Source organism: Nicotiana attenuata, chromosome 7, assembly GCF_001879085.1.
Source record: "Nicotiana attenuata strain UT chromosome 7, NIATTr2, whole genome shotgun sequence".
Lineage (NCBI taxonomy): Eukaryota > Viridiplantae > Streptophyta > Magnoliopsida > Solanales > Solanaceae > Nicotiana > Nicotiana attenuata.
In genome coordinates this window covers 71,139,561-71,155,269 of record NC_031995.1, presented here as the reverse complement: position 1 = coordinate 71,155,269, position 15,709 = coordinate 71,139,561, and the positions used below count along the sequence as shown (strand labels likewise).

At 38.9% G+C, this 15,709-nt stretch overlaps 1 protein-coding gene across 1 annotated transcript; it reads left to right on the top strand.

Moving 5' to 3' along the window:
• Nucleotides 6,698–14,928, top strand: LOC109229283 (6-phosphofructo-2-kinase/fructose-2,6-bisphosphatase-like). The gene is made up of 13 exons (XM_019394670.1): nt 6,698–6,797; nt 7,613–7,704; nt 7,781–7,838; nt 7,933–8,007; nt 8,345–8,392; nt 9,045–9,142; nt 10,801–10,876; nt 11,254–11,316; nt 11,398–11,489; nt 12,388–12,456; nt 12,535–12,598; nt 12,699–12,764; nt 14,517–14,928. The coding sequence occupies exons 1-13, from the start codon at nt 6,705–6,707 to the stop codon at nt 14,589–14,591; spliced, it is 969 nt and encodes a 322-aa protein (XP_019250215.1). The 5' UTR covers nt 6,698–6,704; the 3' UTR covers nt 14,592–14,928.

Below are 15,709 nucleotides of genomic sequence, written 5' to 3'. Positions count from 1 at the left end.
ATTTATTCAGCGTTCGCCCACTTATAGTTATACATTATGAGTTGTGGCCATGTTGGCCCATGATAGTTACAGAAGAAAAACAAATGAGTTACAGAGTGGTTTGCTCAGGCTAGTACGTCACTGGGTGCCAGCCACGCCTTCCCAGGTTGGGGCGTGACAAAAACCCAGTTCATAAAAGAACAAGGGTAGAGCTGATGATGCCATTCCTCAAACATTATAATGGCATTCGTATCAGAAGCCTTTAACTCACAATCTGTTGGATCCAATTTGTTGAATCCAATCCAGTTGGTTTCTTTATCAGATTATATTGAGTTCCTTCAGTACAAAGCACGTAAATAGACATCTTCAGGACTAGCCTCCGTTGTTCCAACAAATAGTAGCGTGACTTGTGTCTCCCAACCTTCAACCTCTGAGTCTTGGGTCATTGATTGAGGTGCATCTGATCATATTTCTGGTAACAAATCTCTTTTCACTAGTATTTCATCTTCTCAATCTCTTCCAACAGTCACAATGGCCAATGGGTCTCAAGCCATGGCAACTGCAATAGGTCAAGCAAGTCCACTTCCTTACCTTTAGACTCAGTTCTTTATGTTCCTGGTAGTCCTTTTAATCTCATAGCCGTTAGTCGCTTAGCCAAATCACTTAAATCTGCTGTTTTATTTCTTGATGACCTTGTTTTTATACAGGAACGCAGTACAGGGCGGATCATTGGTACCGGACGTGAATCAGATGGACTTTATTACCTTATCCTTGCAAAATCACATGGACTCGCATCTTGTCTTCCTCCAATAACTTCTCCCGTTACTGATTCACCAGATTTATTACATAAACGGTTAGGACATCCCAGTTTGTCAAAACTTCAGAAAATGGTACCTGGCTTATCTCACTTGTCCACTCTAGAGTGTGAGTCGTGTCAGCTCGGTAAGCATACCCGCTCCCATTTCCCGCGGCGTCTTGACAATCGAGCAGAGTCACCTTTTACTTTAGTCCATTCAGATGTTTGGGGTCCTAGTCGGGTTAGCTCTACCTTAGGATTCCGCTACTTTGTCAGTTTCATTGATGATTATTCCAGGTGCACTTGGATATTTTTGATGAAAAATCGATCTGAGTTGTTTTCTATTTTCCAGACCTTCCATGCTGAAATTCAAAATCAATTTGGGGTTTCTATCCGCACATTTCGTAGTGATAATGCCCTAGAGTATTTGTCTTCCCCATTTCAGCAGTTTATGAACTCCCATGGGATTATTCATCAAACATCTTGTCCGTACACATCCCAACAAAATGGGGTAGCTGAAAGAAAGAATAGACATCTTATTGAAACTGCTCGTACCCTACTCATACAATCTCATGTTCCGCTGCGTTTTTGGGGGGATGCAGTTCTTACATCTTGTTATCTTATTAATCGTATGCCATCTTCAGCTATCCAAAATCAAGTTCCATTCTCTGTCCTGTTTCCCCACTTACCTTTGTTCTCTCTTCCACCCCGTGTCTTTGGGAGTACGTGCTTTGTTCATGACCTTACTCCAGGAAAAGATAAGTTAGCTCCTCGTGCTCTTAAGTGCATATTTCTGGGTTACTCGAGAACGCAAAAGGGATATCGATGTTATTCTCCTGACCTTCAGCGATTTCTTATGTCTGCTGATGTTACCTTCTTTGAAACCCAATCATACTTCACAGGTCCAGTTAATCACTTAGATATTTCTGAGGTGCTACCTGTTCCTTCTTTTGGAGATTCAGTCCCTATCTCCCATTCATCTTCCTCCATAGCTCCACCGCCTACAGTTCCAGTTACAGCTCCACCACCTATAGCTCCAGTATCACCACCGAGTCCAGTGCCACCACCTAGTCCAGTTCCACCAACTATAGCTCCAGTGCCACCACCTAGTCCAGTTCCACCAACTATAGCTCCAGTGCCACCACCTAGTCCAGTTCAACCTTCTACAGCTCCACCACTCCTGACTTATCATCGTCGTCCGCCCCCAGCATCAGGCCCAGCTGATTCACGTCCTGCACCTGACCCTGCTAATACTGCGGACTTGTCTCCTCTTAATCAACCGATTGCACTACGAAAAGGTATACGGTCCACAGTTAATCCTAATCCTCATTATATCGGTTTAAGTTACCATCGTCTCTCATCATCCCATTGTGCATTTGTGTCATCTTTGTCCTCTGTTTCCATTCCTAAGTCTACAGGTGAAGCACTGTCTCATCCCGGATGGCGACAGGCTATGATTGACGAGATGTCTGCTTTACATACGAGTGGTACTTGGGAGCTTGTTCCTCTTCCTTCAGGTAAATCGACTGTTGGTTGTCGTTGGGTGTATGCAGTCAAAGTTGGTCCAGATGGCCAGGTTGATCGACTTAAGGCTCGTCTTGTTGCCAAAGGATATACTCAGATATTTGGACTCGATTACAGTGATACTTTCTCTCCCGTGGCTAAAATTGCATCAGTCCGCCTTTTTCTATCCATGGCTGCTGTTCGCCATTGGCCTCTCTATCAGTTGGACATTAAGAATGCTTTTCTTCACGGTGACCTTGAGGATGAGGTTTATATGGAGCAACCACCTGGTTTTGTTGCTCAGGGGGAGTCTAGTGGCCTTGTATGTCGGTTGCGCCGGTCCCTCTATGGTCTAAAGCAGTCTCCTCGAGCCTGGTTTGGTAAGTTCAGCACAGTTATTCAGGAGTTTGGCATGACTCGTAGTGAAGCTGATCACTCTGTATTTTATCGACATTCTGCTTCAAATCTCTGTATTTATCTGGTCGTTTATGTTGACGATATTGTTATTACCGGCAATGATCAGGATGGTATTAGTAAGTTGAAGCAACATCTCTTTCAGCACTTTCAGACTAAGGATCTGGGCAGATTAAAGTATTTTCTGGGTATTGAGGTCGCTCAGTCTAGCTCAGGTATTGTGATCTCACAACGGAAGTATGCCTTAGATATTCTTGAGGAGACAGGAATGACAGGTTGTAGACCTGTTGACACTCCGATGGATCCGAATTCTAAACTTCTGCCAGGACAGGGGGAGCCTCTTAGCGATCCTGCAAGATATAGGCGGTTGGTTGGTAAATTAAATTACCTCACAGTGACTAGACCTGACATTTCCTTTCCTGTGAGTGTTGTGAGTCAGTTTATGGATTCTCCCTGTGATAGTCATTGGGATGCAGTTGTCCGCATTCTTCGGTATATAAAATCAGCTCCAGGCAAAGGCTTATTGTTTGAAGATCGAGGCCATGAGCAGATCGTTGGATACTCAGATGCTGATTGGGCAGGATCACCTTCTGATAGACGTTCTACGTCTGGATATTGTGTCTTAGTAGGAGGAAATTTGGTGTCTTGGAAGAGCAAGAAACAGAATGTGGTTGCTCGGTCTAGTGCAGAAGCAGAATATCGAGCAATGGCTATGGCGACATGTGAGCTAATTTGGATCAAACAGTTGCTCAAGGAGTTGAAATTTGGTGAGATTAGTCGGATGGGACTTCTGTGTGATAATCAAGCTGCTCTTCATATTGCGTCAAATTCAGTGTTCCATGAGAGAACTAAACACATCGAGATTGACTGTCACTTTGTTAGAGAAAAGATACTCTCGGGAGATATTGCTACAAAATTTGTGAAGTCGAATGATCAGCTTGCTGATATTTTCACCAAGTCCCTCACTGGTCCTCGTATTAGTTATATATGTAACAAGCTCGGTACATGTGATTTATATGCACCAGCTTGAGGGGGAGTGTTAGTTTGATAGTTAAATAGTAGTAAATAATCCTAATCCCATATGTATTAGGAGTGTATATATATATATATATATATATATATATATATATATATATATATATATATATATATAGGGCTCATTATATCATTGTTAAAATTAATCAATAATATTTTTTCCCATGCATTCTCACACCATTAAAGGTTCTAAGGTAATCATAACAGAAGAACTGCTAGAGCCCGTGTTTTTAGACCCAAAAACATCAACTCCCAAAGACATCGTTGGATTGAAGAGAGGTCTATAAAATTATCACCAAATACATAAATCAATTGAAACTCGTTGAAACAGACGAAGGAGACGCCGTATATTTTGGAAATATTACTGCAGCTGCCGGAAAATCAATGTAACCGCCGGAGAAATCTCAAACTGCTCGGAATTAAAAGAAAATAGTATGGGCCCGGTTAGAATTACTAGACGATGAGACTATCCCGAAGAAACTTTTCCAAAAAGTGGTCGGAACAATGGTCACGAGCCGGCTCATGGGTTTGATGCGCCGCCGGCTCAGAAGTTCTATAGGCGCGTGAGTGCACGTGGCTCGTGTTCTGCCGGTGTGATTTTCTAGGGTTTGGTCACCTGAGAATTCCGTTCCTGTTGGTGGTGTTATTTTTCGTAAAAAAAACCTACCGGAGAAGGGATGACGAAAAAAGCAACCTTAAATAAATCGGAAAAAAGGCACGGTGACTGTCCCGGACTCGCTGGTTACTGCACAACGGGGATTTCTCACTAGTTGCTCTGATACCATGTTAGAAAGCACAGGAAAATATATTATTCATGTGTATTAAGTATTAACTATAATAAGTACCCACAAATGATAACAATAAACAATACCTACACTACTCCTATTTCATGTAGGACTATGCTTATTTACATAACAGCTAACTAACTAACCGTGAGGACAATCAACTTGTATATGCCCAAGTCCTCCGCATTTATGGCATCTCTTTTTAAAAATAGCTTCAGAAGTCATGGGCTTCCTTCAACTTTCTAGATACTTGGTTTTGTTGTAGATGATTGTGGCTTTGTAGAGCTCAAACTAGTACTCCCATGGTTGGAAGTGTTCGGCTTTTTGATGGTAATTGATGAAAACGTGGCTTTGGCTTCCCTATATTGTGTCTCTACGACCTTGGCTAGTTTGACAACATCTCCAAAGGTCCAAGGGGGCTGCAATCGTATCACATTCGCAATAGGCTTATTTAATCCAGCCAAATAACGAGCAATTAGGCGAGCTGGTTTTTCCTTAATGCCACTCTTGAGCCTAAGATTTCAAATTCTCTTGTGTACTTATCCACGAATAAAGTTCCTTGTCTTTTCCTTGTCTAAAAGAATGAAACTTCAAGTAAGAATCTTCTTCATACGTCTCTTGCAAGAACTATTTGCGCAATTCTCCTCTTGCAAGAACTGTTTGCGCAATTCTCATTTCATTCGCTCCTAAGTGCAAATTCGCGTTTTTCCTTCAAGCTCTCGCTCCCTTTTGAGGTTTTCCTACCATAGCGATGCATAACCTCTAAGCTTTATAGCAACAAGCTTGACCTTCTTCTCATCAGAATATTCTTTATAATAAAAAACACGCTCAATAGTTATAAGCCAATCAATGAATTCATCGCCTTGAGATTTGCCATCGTACTCCAGAATTTCAAGCTTCATATCATCACGTTGATTCCTCTCTCGATTATTATTATGTGGCCTTCTTTGATGTCTCTTTCTATCATGTTGATACTGAACTTCGTCAGAGCCATACTCTTCACTACCTTGATTATCGGAATATTCCGATTATGAGTTTTTATCATTGTGAACATGGTGCCTCTGTACTCTTATGCCGTGGTCAGCTATAGCTTCTTCCGCTTGCTCAATGTGTCCCGCTCTACGCGATTGAATTGGTGGATCTCGAAGTGGAAGACGTCGCGGTAGCACTGGTATATTGTGTCTTGGTGGTGGTGGAGGTTGTAGGCGTTGTGGTGGATTTGGTGGCTGATATTGAATCGCCAAACCTTCAATCAATTCAGTCAGATTCTGCATTGATTTCCTCAAGTCATCTAGTTGCACTTTAAAGCTATCTAGCTGCACTTTAATTTCTTCATTGTTTCGTTCGAGAGTTGTAGTTCTTTATCTTTCAATCTGAAGTTGTTCATCAATTGAAAAGGATCCCGAGCTTGTTATTTTCTTGTCCGGCGACATGATGAACAAGATAGCAATTCAAGGATTCAGACCTATAACCTGTGCTCTGATAATTGATGTACGTTCAAGGTTTTGCATCTCTCAAGCACAAAGAAGAGAGAAAACAAAAGCACCCCGCTAAAGTTTTTCACAAAACTAGCGAAAGCGTTCTTCAAGCTCACGTGAGAAGAATGTAAGATAAAAAAAACCTTAGCCACTCGTTTTTCAATCTCGCAAGATTGCAAGAAGCGTTGAATAAAGGAAGAAAAAATAAACGAACGAGAAATCACTTTTTTGAAGCAAGAGCTTAAAAAACTAATCACCAATATTTATTTTCAGCATATTGAGCCCTTTAAATAGGCCTTACAATGAGTAAAATTGATAAGGTTAACGAAAACTAATCCCAATTAAAGTAGAATAAAAATAAGGCTAAGAAAAACCTATCCAAACTAAAATAGGAAAAAGAATTCTAGTAGGAATTGAATACCAACTAACAATCCTAGTTTGACTAGAACTATAAATATAATCCTACTAAAACAAGAATTAAGAAATCCTAATCTTTAAGGAAAAGAAATCCCAATCTTGAATGGATTCTTGGACTTCTTCAATTTCTTGAGATTCTTGGGCCTCAATTGGACTAAGTCTAATTAGTGTAAGCATTTTAAATCCGTGGTCCAATTCTCCAAATCCATTGGCACCTTTGTGAGGCCAATAAGCCTCCATTGTTGTAGAAAACATGGCCTCCACTTGTGCTTCTCTAGCATCACAATTTGAGCTTGTATGTATATCATGCAGGTAGGAATATTTGATGCCACAAATAGCACAAGGGGAAGAAGAAATATGCTTACGGAAATGGCTGAGGGAAAATGCAAGGTAGATTTTAGTAACTTTCTCAAAGTTACCTTTGTAGAAGATTATACTGTATTTAATATGTAGTAGTACTGAGTGCTAAGGCAGAAATTGTTAAGTTCCCGTGATGGATAAATCATAACTTTTGTAATTTGCAGTATCTTCCTCAGTAAATACAAGGTCCTATTTTATATCTGGGGTTGCAAGTTGGGTTGGTGGGATAATATCCGAGTCCTCATAGCTATGAAATCAATGTGTTCTTACTGCTCATTTGAGAGTAGCTAGTTGCCTTCTTTAGTTAGTCAGCAGGATTTCTAGAGAACTATGAAGTCTCTCTCAAGCTTCATGGGTGTCTTTTTAATTCCTTGCTAATAAAGCTCTGCATCGTAGCCATCCCAAGGAATTGCTAGAATTCTTATGATCTCAGTAATTTAATGCTTATGCGCTGCAAAAGCTTTTCTTTTAACATTGCCGTGAATTATCATACTATCACAAGGTAGGGGTAAGGTCAAGGTATACACTACCCTCCCCAGACCCCACTTGTGGGATTACACTAGGTATGTTGTTGTTGTTGTTGCTGCGCTGCAAAGCTGTTCTTTTAACATTGCCGTGAATTATCTTATGTGTTTCTCTTTTCTTCGATATGTTAACTTTATTCTACTACTGGCTGGGGACAAGCCACAGGAAAATTTTACTTTGTATGGTGATATTTATTGGTTGATTTGCTCTGTATGTTGATATTTGTTGGTTGGTTTTAATGAATCTGTATATGTGGAAGTTTTAGACTTCTATCTGATTGTAATATCCTCTCCTGATGCCTTTTGTTTTTCTACTTGCAGATTATTTTCTTGGAAACAATTTGCAATGATCCTAATATAATAGAAAGAAATATACGTCTAAAAGTTCAACAGAGCCCAGACTATGCCGAAGTGTACAATTCTTATCACTTTGTTTTTCGTATATTAGTGAAAAATACTCATACACAATTAGTGGCATTTTTTCAACAGGCCTGATTTTGAAGCTGGTTACAGAGACTTCAAGACTCGCCTTGATAATTATGAAAAAGTGATATTCTTGATCATAATTATTATGGTTGTTTTCGTTCTATTTGCAATGAATACTTTGGAATAATATTACGTTATTTTTTTTGTTTTTCAAGGTTTATGAGCCTGTAGAGGAAGGGTCTTATATCAAAATGATTGATATGGTTAGTGGCCATGGGGGACAAATACAAGTAAGTGACCTTTTCTCATAATCATAGACTTTGTGGTTCATCTGTATCGTTAAGCAAAGAACCTCAAAAGGTTGAAGAAATGTGGTCCCAAATGCTGCATTCTATGTCTAAGGAATTCCGAATTTGATCACACGCAATTCAAACTGTTTGATTTCTTCATGTTGACTTGATTACTTCAGTAAATGCATCTGTGTGTGCTAGGCATAGCTTAAGCGACTGTAAGGGAATAAATGAATTCTCTAGGAAATCCCTTTTTTCAAGATAAGTGGCCTAGAAACTTCTGTAGGAACTTTTTATAAAGTGACATGATTTTGAAGGATCTCTTCTCGTTTCCCAGGTGAATAATATCAGTGGCTATCTACCTGGGCGGATTGTCTTCTTCTTGGTAAGTTGCTGCTTATTCTACATAGTGTCTTCTGTTCTCTTCCAACCTTCTGCTCTCTCTTCAGGCATCTTTTGATTTTGTTGATTAAGTTTTGTTGGCCATGAAATATTTCTATTTAACATTGCTATGGATCTCCATTATGGACCTCCTCGGTGGACAGAATACAAAAAGGAACTTGCAGAGACTGCAGATAAATGTGCATCAATAGATAATTAAACCAAATGGATCAATCATTTAGGTCTTAAATATTCAAGATCTGTTCTTGTAGTTGACATCTTTGTAAGAGACACGTTTAAAAGTAAAGCGTTCAGTAATCAGTATGACTCCAAATATCCTTGCGACTTGTTGATGGAAGTGATTAATTTTCAGTACAGACTTGTCAATGAAACTTAGCTTACTTATTACCGCCAGTTACATGGTATGAAATCTTTATATAAGGTGAGAAACTTATACTTATTTTTTTCTGTATGTAATGAGGCCTCTTGTTATCCTGAGAAGGCAAGGAAGAAAACATAGTTTTCTAAAGTTCAGCGTTAAAGTTGCAATTTTGAGTGATGGTGGTTTGCCTGATCTAGAGATTCTTTTTTTCGCTAAATATTCACTTTGTTTTAGAATTTTGTTGAATCCCATTATAGACTTATCTGATATGCAGGTCAATACACATCTTACGCCTCGTCCAATTTTGCTTACAAGGCATGGAGAGAGCCTAGACAATGTTAGAGGCAGAATTGGTGGTGACACTGTATTAAGGTCTCTCTAGAAACACCAAAGATGCTAGTTTTTTTCCCTTACCTTGCATAATCCTATTTACTTTTTATTTGAGATAGCAGATGGTAAATATGTACCATTTTACAATCTACAATGGTACGAAAGCAAATTGTTGACCTTTAGTTTGACTTACCTATTTCATTCAATACCGAGTGAGGACTGTGGGAGGGGACTTGGAACACTTCCCAGTTACGATGGGGTTACACCAGGGGTCAGCCCTCAGCCCATTTCTTTTTGCCTCGGCAATCGACGCACTGACGTGTAGCATACAAGGGGAGGTGCCGTGGTGCATGTTATTTGCAGATGACGTTTTTCTGATTGATGAGACACGAGGCGGCGTTAATGAGAGGTTAGAGGTTTGGAGGCAGACTCTGGAATCTAAAGGTTTCAACTTGAGTAGGACCAAGACAGAATACTTGGAGTGTAAGTTCAGTGGTGCAACCCAGGTAGTGGACGAAGACGTGAGGCTTGATTCGCAAGTCATACCTAGGAGAGAAAGTTTTAAATACCTTGGGTCAGTTATACAAGGGAATGGAGAGATCGACGAGGATGTTACACATTGTATTAGGGCCGAGTGGATGAAATGGAGGCTCGCTCCCGGTGTTTTGCGTGATAAGAATGTGACACCAAAACTTAAAGGTAAGTTCTATAGAGCGGTGGTCAGACCGGCTATGTTGTATGAGGCAGAGTTGGCCAATCAAGACCTCCCATGTCCAAAAGATGAAGATGGCTGAAATGAGGATGTTGAGATGAATGCGCGGGCATACCAGGGTAGATAGAATTAGAAATGAAGTTATTCAGGACAAGGTGGGCGTGGCCCCTGTGGAGAACAAGATGCGGGAGGTGAGACTTAGATGATTCGGGCATGTGAAGAGGAGAGGCACGGATGCATCGATGAGGAGGTGTGAGAGGTTGGCCCTGAAGGGCCTAAGGAGAGGTAGAGGCAGGCCGGAGAAGTATTGGGAGAGGTGATTAGGCAAGATATGGCGTTGCTCCAGCTTACTGAGGACATGACCATGGATAGGAAGGTATAGAGGTTGAAAATTAAGGTAGAGGGTGAGGACAGGTAGTCGAGCGTTGTTCTTGTCGGTAACAATAGCTTTAGTACGTGATTTAGTGTTATTTGTGTATTCTCGTATCCCTTGACTTCTGTGATTACTTGTTATTGCTTTGTTGTCGGCTTTCTAATTGCAGTACCTAGTATATTTAGTTTTGTATTTTTGCTTCGTTTTTCTAATTGGTATGCTTGTTGTTGTTTCCCTTCCCTTTACCTATCCTAAGCCGAGGGTCTTCCGAAAACAGTCTCTCTGCCTTCTTGAAGGTAGGGGTAAGGTCTGCGTACATACTACCCCTAGACCCCACTTGTGGGATTAGACTGGGTTTAAGATAGGATAGTAGACTCTTATTGGTGTTTTCAGTTTTCATTTATAGTGGTACTAAGGAGTGACATGCGTATTTGGTGCATTTAGGTAGTTGTTGGAGATCATTTCCTGCTGTTTCTAGCAATTTGGTGCAAGTTTTTTACTAATGCATTCAATCTTCTTCCGAATCTCAGTTTGATTCTTTCATGTCAAGTCATGAACTTTAGACTGTTTTATCTAGATATGTTTGCTTATATCACTGACAAACTACTCTAACAGTGAAGCTGGGGAGGTCTATGCGAAGAAGCTTGCCAAATTTGTTGAAAAACGACTGAAAAATGAAAAGGCTGCTTCTGTAAGTTGTACCAATTGATGGTTAATTGCATAAATTTTTCTTTTTCTTTTTGATTTTGATCTATGCATTTATCGAATTGTATAAAGTTGAGATTGCCCTACTTTTTTACTATGGGGCATCTTGCAATAAGAGGCGAGGCTGGGAGAATGTTTGTCATTCTAAACATTAAAACAATTGATAAAGCATAGGATTGACAATCAGTTGCATTTCACCTTGATATATATATATGGTGTGTGGTTCTCTCTCAGCACAAAATATCACGTTCCTGAGGGTACCTGGTAGTGCTACTCTGCAAAAAATTGCCAGATAGCTTAAATTTAATTCTATTGCTAGAGAATTTGTATAATATGCTCTCCTTTATTCTTTCATTGGCCTAGATATGGACCAGCACACTGCAAAGAACAGTTTTGACAGCTAGTCCAATTGGTGAATTCCCCAAGGTTAGCTATCATTTGAGTCTTTCCATCCCAACATTAACCTCAGGTGATTCTGTTTTATTATGTCCCCGCACTCCTTTGCAGATACAATGGCGAGCCCTTGATGAAATCAATGCTGGTGTATGTGATGGAATGACTTATGAGGAAATAAAGAAAAATATGCCTGAAGAATACGAGTATGTCACAACTATTCTTAACCTTGTATGATGCATTCTTCCCCATTCTCTATGAAAAACGAAGGTAATCAGCGATTCGAATGTTCATGATTTTGTTGAGACAGTCAACAAACTCGAAACACATACTGAGAAGGAAATAGTACTGCTACCAGTTTATTCCAAAGGTGACACTGAAGTTCTAACCACCTAAGATCTTGTACGAAGATAAAGCATTTTAGCGGAGCTGTTTAATTTGAAGGCCTTCGTGTTTGACTTGCAAATCAAAGATATTGATATTGTGATTGGCTTGGGAGGTTGTAGTATCTTGTCATTCGCTTATTGACAAAAATTAGACACTGCTGACAGGCCATTGCTCGAGTAAATATTAACTTTTCTGATTTCTAATGTTACTTGTGGTCAAGTGAGAATGAGTGAACACTACTTAAGCCAATGGTTAATATGGGATAATACTTAAAAACCTCAACTACCAGTTTAAAGGAATTTAAGTGGAAAAGTGGAAGAAACAGAACGAAGAAGGTAGATTATACTGGGAAATATCACCTATGAGTCATCTGTATCTCTTCTCTGCTGCAAGGCAATTATACTGTGACGCAGATTTGTACTAGCAAGACGGAAATAGTTGCCACTATTTTGCAACTGTGGCTTATGTTCAAGTTTTGGTTCAAGAATAACTCTCTATAGAGTCGGTTTTGTGCTACCGATTGGTCTTGTGAGAGCAGGTTTCCTTTGCTCTTATAGGGTACTCATTTTTGTGGTCCGCTCTTCCTCTTCATATTCACTGTTGAAGTTGTTTGTTTCTATATTTTGAGTGGAAATGTTGGTGGATGGGTCTAGTCCATTCTCTTGTAGTGATACTATTTATGTCATTTTCTTCCTTTTTACTTATTACAATTTACAGGTCACGTAAAAATGACAAGCTGAGGTATAGATACCCCAGAGGCGAGTCTTACCTTGATGTCATACAGAGGTTTGTTGTCAGAATGCTTTCAGTTAAACAAACTTTAGAACTCACAATTGCATTCTATTGAGGCTCAACATGCTGCAGGTTGGAGCCAGTGATTATAGAGCTTGAAAGACAGAGAGCACCCGTGGTAGTGATATCACATCAGGTGGCAAAAGTTTTAATAACATGAAATGTTTCCCTCTGCAGTGTGCGGGTATAGCATTTGCTGGAACCAGTAACATGTTTCATTCTAAATTTTCTTGTAGGCGGTATTGAGGGCTTTGTATGCTTATTTTGCTGATAGGCCTTTGAACGAAATTCCACATATAGAGGTAATTACTTTAATAATACAGTAACTACTTCTATGTTGCATTTCCATGTGAAGCAATTAATGAATATGATTGTTAACTTGTTACCAAAAAGAACATGGATGTATATCTGTTTACATCCTTGCTCTTTTTGGTAGTTAAAAGTGTGGTGTTAATGTCATATATAATTGTTTTCCAGAAACATAAATGCAAGATGCTGAATATGGTTAGTTAACCCTTCCCATATAGAAAAACTACACCTTAGTGTTTTTTAAGCAGGGGCGTACCCAAGGGGAGGGGTATGGGTTCACATGAACCCCATGCTCCTCTCCTTAAATCATGTATAAGAATGTTACATTTTTTCTAAATTAGTTAATATATATGTGCGCACCCAAGCTCAAAGAGTTCTATGGTACAATGAGTATTGGGTGCACTTTTGCTAGTGAAAGTCGGGGTTCCAAATCCCACGACTGTCTTATAGTTTTTTCCTTTCTTTTTCTAGAATTGAATTTGGAGGATCAAATCTCACGTCTATCTTATTAGTTTTTCCTTTCTTTTTTTAGAATTGGATCCACCTGTGGGGATGAACATGTCTTGTATCCCCTCTTACGTTTTTAAAGTACTTTTTTTTCTTTTTCTTTCTTTGTTTGGTTTACTCTTTTCTTTGACACATTAAAATCTGTATTTTTCTTTTGTCATCATCGTTATGTTTTGTAAAATTAAATCGAAGGTCTATATTAAAGTTAGCTATGGTGGAGAATGTAGCATACCATGAATAGGTTCAACCGATCCCGAGATTAATGATACGGAGATGGATACATATGTGAAGAAACTATTAAAATTACAATTAAAAAAAACCCCTAGAATTTCAAAAGTCATGGTAAGAACCTAAATATGAAACCCATTAAATGTAAATTATGGACTCACCTCTTCGTAATTGTGCACCTATTTTCTCAAACTCTTAGATACGCCTCTGTGAATTTTAAGTGAATGGTAGCAAAGGAACTGATAGGATTCTAACAGAAATCTTGAACATAATCTACCCTTAGCTTTTTTTCCCCTTTCCAAGATCGTGAAAATGTTTAATACTAGGGACTCGTTTGGTAGGGTGTATAATATTAATATTGAATAGGGTGTTCTAACAGAAATCTTGAACATAAATCTATCCTTAGCTTTTTTTCCCCTTTCCAAGATCGTGAAAATTTAATACTAAGGAGTCATTTGGTAGGGTGTATAATAATAATACTGAATAGCATGTATTACTAATGTTGGGATTAGTAACGCTGTGATTAATTATGTTGGGATCATTTTTTATGGATTGTTTGGTTTGGTATATTAGAAATACCATGCATTGCATAGGGTATTTCACATGCTTATCCATGTATCCGGTTTGATATGTATAAGAATAGTATTGAATACTTGTATTAGTTATACATGGTTTGAAAAACACTACCAAAAAAGGAAATAATAATACCAAAGCTAATACATATATTATTTTCCCTAATACATTCTACCCAACGACCCTAAGGGCTAGCTGATAATTGTACCATCCTCATCATTGGTACCAATGTGGAAAGTATCCTAAGCTTTTGAACTGGAATCATCTCTTGATTATATTTTGTGGTTATTCATTTCCCTGGTCCATTTTGCTCAGTGAAACCGAGTTTTCTAGCAACGGTTCATTATTAATATATCGCTAAGCTATTTGCTTTCCCGGTCTAGTACAAATATGAAGGTAATTTGCATCAGACTTTTAATGCTCTACAAAATTTCCAGATGCCACTTCACACGATCATAGAGATACAAATGGGAGTTACTGGAGTCCAGGAGAAGAGATACAAGTTGATGTAGATTATTGCTATTACTTTACTAGCGATTTTATAACAGCTTTGAAGGTCCTTTTGTTTCTCTTTTTTTTTTTTTTAAAAAAAAAATAAAAATAATTCTAGTTGATGCCAAAGAAATTTTCTTAAAAGTTACGAGAGTATGACATCAGAGGACATCCTTTTGGCTGGCATCTTCTTTCTCTCGATCGCAATTTCATCCTCATTTTTGTTTTTTGTTTTTTTTCTGATTTCGATATGGCTTCTGAAACACTTGCCGTTTAGCTAGTGTGTTGTGATATTGTCCATTTTACGTCTGATGCAAAAGCTTGAAGGCAATGAATAGGTGTGGAATTTTCACTAGATATCCGCTTTTACATGTCTTATTTGAACTATAGCCACTTAAGAAGAATTACAGTTATGAGTGTGAAGATTGAAAGTAGCAATCGATTCACGTGCACTTAAAGTTTTAAATTAACTATAGCCTACATATGTTGCAAGCTCTTCATGATTTGGTATGTGAATTATGACAAGTAGGCTTGCCGGTTCACAATTTTAGAACTTTAAGTAAAAGTTTCACAGTAGTTCTCAAAATCAATTTTGCGTCCCTATATTTTGATTTTAGCATGTCCGAAGCATTCTCAAATCTGTTCTATTCATTTGAGAAGTACTCATTGACTACCAAAAAAGATGAAAAAACTACCCTAGAAGCCCGTGGTGATTGCACTTTTGCAAGAATTAGAGCAAAAGAAAAAACCTAAAACCATTTGAGAAACCAGATTAGCTTTAACCTTTTAGTATTTTTGAGAATTCTTTTCAATGAGTTTCTTATGATTTAAGTTTAATTTGCTGGGCAACTTTCAAATGACATTTGTTTAATGAGCAACAAACCGATACCTTCTGTATACGGGTGAAATCGGGGTTAATGCACGCCCCTATTTCCTGGTGTATCAAAATGGAGTAAGAGTATATGACATTGAAATCGAAGCCGGGAACACTTTGTAGCAAGGCCCAACGGAATGCTCGCCATCAGACCTGATAAGGCAACACTCTCCCGAATCCAGAACGAGCTCCAAGACCTCGGAAAATATGGCAAACAGTTGCACACGACTAATAGAGGGTTGTGATATTTGCACCCAGCCGGAT